Source organism: Chiroxiphia lanceolata, chromosome 23 (genome assembly GCF_009829145.1).
Source record: "Chiroxiphia lanceolata isolate bChiLan1 chromosome 23, bChiLan1.pri, whole genome shotgun sequence".
NCBI lineage: Eukaryota > Metazoa > Chordata > Aves > Passeriformes > Pipridae > Chiroxiphia > Chiroxiphia lanceolata.
The window spans coordinates 1241284-1249886 of record NC_045659.1 but is presented as its reverse complement, the minus strand read 5'-3'; the positions used below and the strand labels follow the sequence as shown (position 1 = coordinate 1249886).

Sequence of the window (8603 nt, the reverse complement as noted above, 5' to 3'; positions counted from 1 at the left end):
GGCTGGGTGAGCAGGGCTGTTGCTTTGGGAGAGCATGCTGCTGGGGGGATGGCAGAGCTTGGCACCCCTGGGAAGCGAGGGAGCTGCTCTTGCAGTGGCCAGGGAGAACGTAGGTGAGGAGAGCTTTTACCTGCTGCAGGTCACCTGCCCGTGGCAGTGCCACCTCCTGGGCATGCTGACCAGGCTGCTGTGCAGGCTGCCTCCTTGGGACCCTCTACTCTTCCCAGCCTGGATCAGCCCCCTCCAGGAGGGCATTTCCAATGTTCCCGGGCCCAGCTGGACGGGAACTGCTGCCGTGGATGGTGCGAGCGGGGCCGGTCACCAGCCTCCAGCAGAGCCAAGGGGACACATCTGCACGGCCCCACTGAAACCAGGGGGGCTGCAGGGGCCGGGGGAACCCACCGTGTGACACAGCCCGCCCGGAGAGCACGGAGCTGGAGTTGCCAGGAGCTGTCGCCTGCAGTTCAGGGGAAAATTTTTCCGCCCTCCCACTCCGCCGGCTGCAATCCACCAACCACAGCATTTACTGCTTTTTTTTCGCCCCAGCTCCGCTCCAGCCATATTGGGCTGTGGAAATAAAGCGGCTCTAATGTTATATGTCACCTGCAAATAACCCGGGCGTTCGAAAAAAAACCCCTCCACCACCACCTCCAAAACCCACGCCACCACCACGTCCTCTCCACACACAAAAAATCCTCCAAAAATGAGCCCGGAAGCCTGGCTCCCGCAGCCCACCTTGTTCCTCACTGGCCTCACCTTGCTGCTCTCGCTGGGTAAGTGTCTGACCGGGTGCCCTTGCATGCAGCCAGCTGGGGAGGCACCCCCCTGCCTGACCAGGAGCCCCCCTCCCCACACCCCAGCCCGTGCCGGTGCGGGGAGCCAGCGCTGAGCCGCAGGGATGGGCACGGAGGTGGTCCAGCATGCACCCTGCGGAGAGCCACCAGCCAGGGTGACCTGCTTTTTGGGCAGGGTGGGGGGTTATGCTGCGGCTGCATCTTCTCCTCAAGCCAGCCGTGCGTCCCGCTCGCTGGCCGCTGTTTGCATGCCGGGGACAGGAGGGGGCTGCCGCGGGCACGGGGGCTGCGCCTCGCCGGGGAGGTGGTGGTGGGTGGCTGCGGTGGCTTGTGGCTGTCCTTGGGGTGCTGGCTGGCGGCTGGAGGAGTGGGCACCGGGCTGGCAGTGCTGCACGGGCCGGGGGGGGATGTGTCCCCTGCGTCCTGCCCCGCAGCCAGCAGCGTGTGTCAGCAGCTTTGGGTCGGTATGGATCGCGAATGGGAACGCATCACTTCTTTGAAGTGCTGTTCACGCTGTCCTGGAGCTCCTGATGGGCTGCCTTACCCCTGAGGAGAGAACCTGGGAAAGGAGGATACAAAACCTAGCGAGGTCTGCTTTAGATGCTCTGTAATTTTACCTCCCTGGGTGCAGGGTGCAGCATGACGGAGCGTTTGGGAGCCTGCGCGGCGCCGAAGGACACAGCCTGGACGGTCGGTCCCGGGGGCTTTAGGGGCTTCTTCCCCCACTTCTGCTGTCCCCCAGTGCTGGGTAGTGGCAGAGTTTGGACCCACACACATGGGTGCTCCCAGGGCGTGTGCTCACCACATGCTGGCTGCCCGTGAGGACCCTCTGGCTGTGGTGCAGCCCTGCCAGGCCGTGGTTTTCCCAGCTGGGGTGACAGGATTGCTCCTGGTGGGATCTCATCCCCCTGTAGAGCCCTGGGGGCACCCTGAGGGCACAGAACAAAGCCAGGTCACCCAATTGCAGGCACACAGGGCATTGTGTGAGCGGTGCTCAGACAATGACTCCTTGCAGGGACACCCCCCAACCAGGCCTGCTGGGACAGACCAGCTCCTGGCTCTTCTCTCCCACCCCTGGGAGGTTTTCTTGGAAGCATCTAAAGCTGTGATGGGGTAGCAGGGCTGTGACACCAGCTCAGGACACTTCTTCCTTCCTTGGACACTGTGACTCGTCCCCACATGCCAGCTGTCCCCATCCCTGTCTCCCTGAGCCCTGTGGGAGCCCCCCCTGAGCTGGGGGGGGATGGAGGGTGCTCACCTCGGCTGCCAGCACAGCAAGGAGCCGTCTCCAGGGCTTGGCCATACCTGAGGGCACCCCCTGCCCCCAGAGAGCTTCAGGGTGCTGCAGGTTCACACCTTGCAGCGAGACCTGTGGCTTGAAGCAGCCGTGTCTGTGGCTCGGGAAAGGCTGTTTTCCCTGGCTGCAGAGCCTGGCCCCTTTCCTGCCCTGCTTGCAGGCGGAGTGGAGTGGCCAGCGGAGCAGCCTGGACATGCCTCCAGCTCGGCCGCAGGGCTGGACTCGGCAGCACCTCGGGAAGAAGGTTTGAGAGCAAAGAGCAGCAGCCCAAGGGGAGAGGTGAGGTGATCCAAAAAGCACCTGGTGGTGGCAGTGTCACTGTCCCTGCCCTGTGGGATGCCACAGGCCCCCTTTATCGTCCCCTCCCTCCCAGGGCTCTCTGTCCCCGTGTCACTCAGGGCTTAGCCTCGATGTTTGCAGCCAGCTGGCTGCACAGGAGCCTGTCCCCTTTCCAGGCTGCAGGCTCTGGGTCTGGGGTGCTGCTGGGGCAGGCAGCAGCCCAGGGGAGCTGCAGGGATGGAGTTGAGCAGGGAGCAGGTCGCAGACACCCCATCCCTGCCCATGTCCCAACTGAGTCCTGCCCTGGGAGCTGCACCAGGTACTGCCCCTGTTTCTCTGCCACAGCCAGGCTGAGGAGCAGGGACTGGCCTCGTTCCCCCAGGAGTGACCCAGATCTCTCTCTGGTCATTCCCCTTGCATGGGCGCTGCTGGGAGGGGGGAGCATCTGCATTCCCCCTGCAGCCCCTGGGGCCAGCCCTGGCAGATCCCAGCCCTCGCTGCCGTGCCGTGTCCTGCTGGGAACGAAATCTGATGAGCGCAGCCATAAATTTCAAGGCGGATGTGGCGCCAGGCCCCGTGTGCTGACGCTGCATCCAGCCCTGCACGGCGCTATGGATCCTATGGATCCTGCAGCAGGAAAGCCTCGGGCACCGGCAGGGAGCAGCGCTGGCTGCGAGTCAGCAGGAGTCAGCACCGGGCACGGCACTCAGGGGTCATCGGCCCTGGCAGAGCAGGGATGATGCTCTTCCTGTCCAACCAAGGGACTGTGCCAGGGCTGGGGCTGCTCCCCTTGTTGCCTGTCACTGCTGTGTAAGGAAATCCCACTCCTGGTTGGATGCAGTGTGCGTGGATGTGCCCGGAAGGCGATGCCAGGCCCCAGGGTGAGCTCTGTGCCCCTTCCTAACTCCTCTGCATCCGGCAGCACCCCCGGGACTGGGCATGGAGGTCATGGCCCCTCCCACCATCAGTGCCTTGAATGGCACCTCGGTGAAGCTCTCCTGCACCTTCAACTCCTGCTACAAGGTGGAGAACAAGCAGTTTTCCCTCAACTGGACGTACCAGGAGTGCAGTAACTGCTCGGAGGAGCTGGTGAGTCTCACTTGGGGCTGGGGATCAGCTCCAAGTAGTCGTGTGTGTCCCTTGGGGTCCCGGGCAGGGCAGCACGTGCAGGGAGGGGGGTACCCGGGTGGGAACACATGGGGTGCCAAGCGCTGTCTCACCTCCTCTCCTGCTCGGCTGCCCAGTTCCTGCAGTTCCGGATGAAGATCATGAACAAGCAGCTGGACCGCTTCGGGAACCGGGTGGAGTTCACGGGGAACCCCGCCAAGTACGACGTGTCCTTCACCCTCAAAAACGTGCAGCTGGAGGACGAGGGCATCTACAACTGCTACGTCCTGAACCCCCCGGACCGGCACCGGGGCTACGCCAGCATCAGCCTGAAGGTGCTCACTGAAGGTCAGTGTCCCCTCTGCAGCTGCCTCGTGCAGGGTTTGCTCCCTGGCCCTGGGAGCGAGAGCCCTGCCCACTCCCAGGGGGTGGCTCTGTGCCATGAGCCCGTGCCCTGTGTCCCCAGAGCCCCCGAAGCACGACTCGACGGTGGCTGTCATCGTGGGTGCCTCCGTGGGCGGCTTCTTGGCCGTGGTGATCCTGGTGCTGATGGTGGTGAAATGTGTGCGCCGGAAAAAGCAGCAGAGGCTGAACACGGACGACCAGAAGACGGAGGAGGAAGGGAAGACAGACGGCGAAGGCAACCCCGACGAGGGCACCAAGTAGTGCCCCCCTGCCCGCCCCTCCCTCCTCACCCCTGTACAGTGTGACCCTCTCGATGTGCTTCCCAGAGCAAGGATTTCTGTCTCCCCAGAGCATCCCTCCTTCCATCCAAATACCCAACCCAGCCTGGAGCAGGGCACGGAGAGAAGAAGGTCCCTGGAGCCTGGCCCTGGTGGGCAGGGCTGGGGAGGGGGGCTGAAGCACATCAAGGCTGCCCTGAGGCTGAGCTGGGACCAACCTGTCCCTTGCTGAGTGCCAGAGTTGTGAGGAGGTGCTGGGGACAAGCTGGTGTGGGAGAGGGGGGACCAGTGTGGTCCCTGCACACAGAAGGACTTAAGCAGGGGGTGCCAGGAGGGGTAGAGGGGTCTGGGCAGCCCCGTGCCCAGTTGTCTGTGCTCTGTCCCAATGGAAAACATGAGCAGGGGCCAGTGGCCCCCTGCCCTTGGGGTCATGGGTCATCCCTGAGGTGTTCCTGCTGTGCCTCGGGCACAGGCAGTGAGTGGTGTTCCCATCCCCAGGGATCCTGGGTAGCTGCCAGTCTCCTCCTTGCAAGTCCTGTGTGCCAGTGCTGAGGGTGCTGAGACAGAAAGCTCGTGCTCCTCAGGGACTGTCCCAGGCTGCTCGGAAGCCAAGCGCTGGGTAATGACCATGAGCCCACACGGTGTTTCAGAGCTTTGCTGTGTTTTGGAACCACTAATGGCTCCTGGTTTGCAAGGGATGTACCCTTCTGCCTCCTGAGCTATTTTTGAGTCTGAGCATCTCAGCCAAAGGCGCTGGGCTGACTTTTTTGTGGTCTTGGGGAGGGTAATGGTAATGGAAAATGTTCTGTTGATGTGTCAAACTGAGGTGGTGGGGAGCGGCGGGGTGAGGCTGCTCGGGTCGAAGAGCTGCTGGAAGGAAGAGGAGATTTTGGGCACTTGCTGGGAAGGTACAACAGCAGGCCTGGAGTTAGGACATCTCTGTCACCCTCGAGCAGCCCTGTCATGCTGAGACTGCCTCCTCCAGCCTCCCTGCAGAGCACTGCACAACCCATAACTGCCATGGCAATGCACTGCCAGCGTGCCCAGTGTCACTTGCCTCACTGGCAGGTGACCTGTGGGGGCTGGAGCACGCCAGGGTCAGGCAGGCAAGTGACCCAGGGCAGTGTCCCCTGCAGCACCATGCCTGGGCTTTCCTTCTCCCGTGGCAGGTGGGACGTGGGGCAGGAGAGGAGCAGTGCACAGAGCCACAGGGGACACTGCCCAGGGCCAGGTGCCAGGGGTCCTGTCACCCACGAGCAGCACTGCCAGGGGAGAAGGGAGACCTTTGCCGTGTCCCTGGGTGGGTGCCATCCCGGCAGTGCCACAGGCAGTGCTGTCAGCTCCGGGGGTGAAGGGACAGTCGTGCACTCCCTGCTCTGCCCCATCGCTTTCCGCCCCGGCCCCACGTGCCCTCCCCATCCCGCTCCACCCCGCTGGGCTCCCACGCCGCTCCTCTTCCCATCTGCAGCAGGAATGTGCCGTGTCCCACACGTGGCTCCCCGTGTCCCGGGGAGGGCCGGGCTGAGCCGCCTGTCCCGCACCCCCCACACACAGAGCTCCCCGCACAGTGCCCGCGGTGTTCCCGCACCGCCTCTGCTCGGGGCCGGGCTCCCGCGGCTCCACGTGGGGCTGAGCCGGCAGCTCGGCGGCCAGAGGCCTCTGAGCCTTGCACATGACCAGTCTTGCATCTGCCTTTCATTTCTTTCGTGCACTATATCCTTTGGATTGCAACTTGCCAATGCATCTGTCTGTACATAGCTGTACACAGCAGAGAGAGTCTGCAAATATATATCTCTACACACAGGAGGGGCTGGTATCGCTCGTGGTGTGGCCTTGGGTTTGCGCCTTCCCGTGGGCTTCTCTTGCCAAGTGCTCTGCTGAGTGTAGGATGTTTTTATTGCTCTTTGTACAGTCAAACAAACAAAAGAACAACAAAACACAAACTTTGCACTCGATGCTTTTGTGCTGCTGCCTGGAGGGGCAGGACAGATCCCTCATCTGCTCTGCCTGTGGGGATGAGCGGGCTCCTGTGTGGAGCTCGGTCCTGCTGGGGTGCTTTGGGTGCTGAGGGAGCCCAGGGCAGCCTGTGTGTCCACAGCTCCATCCCTGGGAGCTGCCACAGAGCCAGGGGCAGGCGGGGCAGTGCTGGGGGTGGGAGAGTGGCCGGTGCTTGCCCCAGCCTTCCCACACCGAGACTTCAGGGGTGCTCAGCACCCACTGTGGGGACTCCAGCTGTGCCACAGGGACCTGTGCCCTGCCAGCTTCCTCACCTCTGCTCTGCAGAGAGCTGGGATTGACAGCTGCTCAGGGCTTGGCAGGTAAGACTCAGCAGGCTCCAGCAGAGCCCGGGGCATGTGCTGGGTGATGGACACTCGTAACTGGGCTGCTCTCCCACTCAGCAATCCAGCAACGCCGTGTGGATGCTCTGGCACAACTGGGGCACATTTAATAGGCACATCCATCAATTTGCCCATCGTGGAGACAGGAGAGGAGCTCTGACAGCCACCCTCTGTCCTGCCTCTCTCTGCTACCCTTCAACCAGGGCCGCTGAACACCAGTGCACCCCAGTTCCACACACGGGCAGGGTCTGGCAGCCGCCCCTACACACTTGCAATCACCTCTTTCCCCAGCCAGCGCTGCCCTCCTGTCCTGCCTTACCCCCTCCCCAGCCCAGCTCCCAGCAGCAGGGTGACAGCCAGCAGTGCCAGTGGAATGGGCTCTCCCAGTGCCCCTGCCTGCCCGGGCACCGTGCCCTGGACACCTCGCCCTGTGCCCGGCCGTGGGGTCAGCGCTGTGGAAAACTCCCACCTCCCCACAGCACCTCTCCCTCCCTTAGGAAGGGCACCCAAATCACCTCCCCTGTCCTGCTGACACAGTCCTGCAGTGCTGGGCTGGTGCTGGGGGGTGCAGTCAATTGATACCTGGCCCATGACAGGGAACAACTTGGCTGTGCAGTGAGGAGCAGCTCCCCAGAGGACAGCACGGGGTTATCACCCCACCCAGCTCTGGGAGGTCAGCCACAGGCAAAGGGGATGGGGGACCCATCCAGCTTGGTGCTTTCAGGACACCTCTTGGAATGTTGCTGGCAAAAAAACTCGTGAGGAAGGCAAGCACAGTGGGATCACAGAGGAGACCCCGTGGGACACGACAAGGGTGAGTCCCACAGGGGACCAAGGACAGTGACTGCAACCCCCCAGTGCTTCTCCAGAACCCGGGACAGTCCCTTTTACAGAGCACTAAAATTTCCTTGGACCAGGTGGGATTACAGGTGTTAAAGAGCAAGAGAAGGGTCTGGAGGTGACAGGGAACTCTGTCTGGTGCTGTGCAGAGAGTCATGGGGGACTGCTGGGCAGCCTCAGGGGGAGCCCAGAGGCACTCTCCCTGGGATGCTGCCCTGCTCCTGGGGCTGGGAGAAGGGGACCTGGGAAGGGGACAGCCTGGGACTGTGAGCTCCGGGGTGCTGATGGGGTGTGAAGGGCAGCCCTGAAGAGATGGAGTGGGGAGGGTTCAGTGGAGGTGGCCTCAGGCTGTGTCGGGTCAGAAGAAACTTTCTCCTGGGACACAGGAGGGTTACCTCAGCGATTCTTGCAGATGCCTCTGCAGTGGCTGCCGGGGGACACTGCTGCTCTTTCCCTGCTTGTTTAAAGGGCCCGTGAAAGGGGGTGAGGAACCCGTGCACCTCCGGAGGCAGCCGGCTCTGCTGGCAGGGGTGAGGAGGCAGCAGCAGCACAGCGCTGGCAGGGAGAAGGATGCAGGGAGAGGGGAAAGCATTGTTCCGAGGGAGAGCTGCAGGCAGGGGAGAGCTGGAATGACAAAGGCAGCCAGGTACTCACCGCAGTCTTTGCCCGGGACCTCTCAGCTCCCAGCCCGGCGTGTCTGTCCCAGCCAGGACAGTCCTGCAGAGTCTGATCCCTGCGGGTGCCTCCTGCCCACTGCCAGCTCCTGGGCTGCCAGGCCACCTTGTCTTTTAAAGGTCACAGCCAGAGGACCTTGCAGTAAATATAAGGTGCTGATGGGAAGCTCTGTTCCAGCGTTGCCACCTCCTCCTCCTCCTCCATCGGCAGGAGGGCTCTGCCTGCTCCAGGTCCAGGAGCTCAGCATCCTCTGGCTCGGGGAGCTCTGGGAGGGGGCTGGGACTGTCCTCCTGGGGCAGCCCCTGGCAGGATGCTCCAGGGCAGCTGGGGCCAGCGCTGCGCCTGCTGCATTGAGCTGGGAGGCTGCAGCCCAACTGCTCTGCTCAGCCCTACCTGGTCAGTACCCACGTGGAGGGAGGCAGGAGCCCTCCTCGGAGAGCAGCAGCCTGGCATTTTAACCCTCGAGCTCCAGGTGAGTGCAAGGTGAGAGGGACTGAAGGTACATGGACAGCCACTGTGACCCCCTCCCACAGGCTGTGAGCCAGCTGGCAGCACCCCTGAGCCCTCCTTCCTGTCCCCCAGGGAGGTG

At 62.9% G+C, this 8603-nt stretch overlaps 1 protein-coding gene across 3 annotated transcripts; it reads left to right on the top strand.

Moving 5' to 3' along the window:
* The first annotated feature begins 527 nt into the window (after window positions 1-527).
* Window positions 528-6103, top strand: SCN2B (sodium voltage-gated channel beta subunit 2). Of its 3 annotated transcripts, XM_032709366.1 has the most exons (5): window positions 700-773; window positions 1297-2370; window positions 3293-3459; window positions 3615-3825; window positions 3944-6103. In XM_032709366.1, the coding sequence occupies exons 3-5, from the start codon at window positions 3310-3312 to the stop codon at window positions 4141-4143; spliced, it is 561 nt and encodes a 186-aa protein (XP_032565257.1). In that variant the 5' UTR covers window positions 700-773; window positions 1297-2370; window positions 3293-3309; the 3' UTR covers window positions 4144-6103. The 3 variants fall into 3 exon arrangements, with proteins under 3 accessions (XP_032565254.1, XP_032565257.1, XP_032565255.1); XM_032709363.1 differs by lacking the exon at window positions 1297-2370 and having other exon boundaries at window positions 528-773; XM_032709364.1 differs by lacking the exon at window positions 700-773 and having other exon boundaries at window positions 1229-2370.
* Window positions 6104-8603: the final 2500 nt, after the last annotated feature.

Excerpts from the sequence above, each read along its gene's own strand:
- SCN2B (XM_032709363.1), top strand. The coding sequence starts at position 704 with ATGAGCCCGGAAGCCTGGCTCCCGCAGCCCACCTTGTTCCTCACTGGC. Across the intron at positions 774-3,292 it reads CACCTTGCTGCTCTCGCTGG|CACCCCCGGGACTGGGCATG; the intron begins GTAAGTGTCTGA and ends TGCATCCGGCAG. Across the intron at positions 3,826-3,943 it reads CCTGAAGGTGCTCACTGAAG|AGCCCCCGAAGCACGACTCG; the intron begins GTCAGTGTCCCC and ends CTGTGTCCCCAG.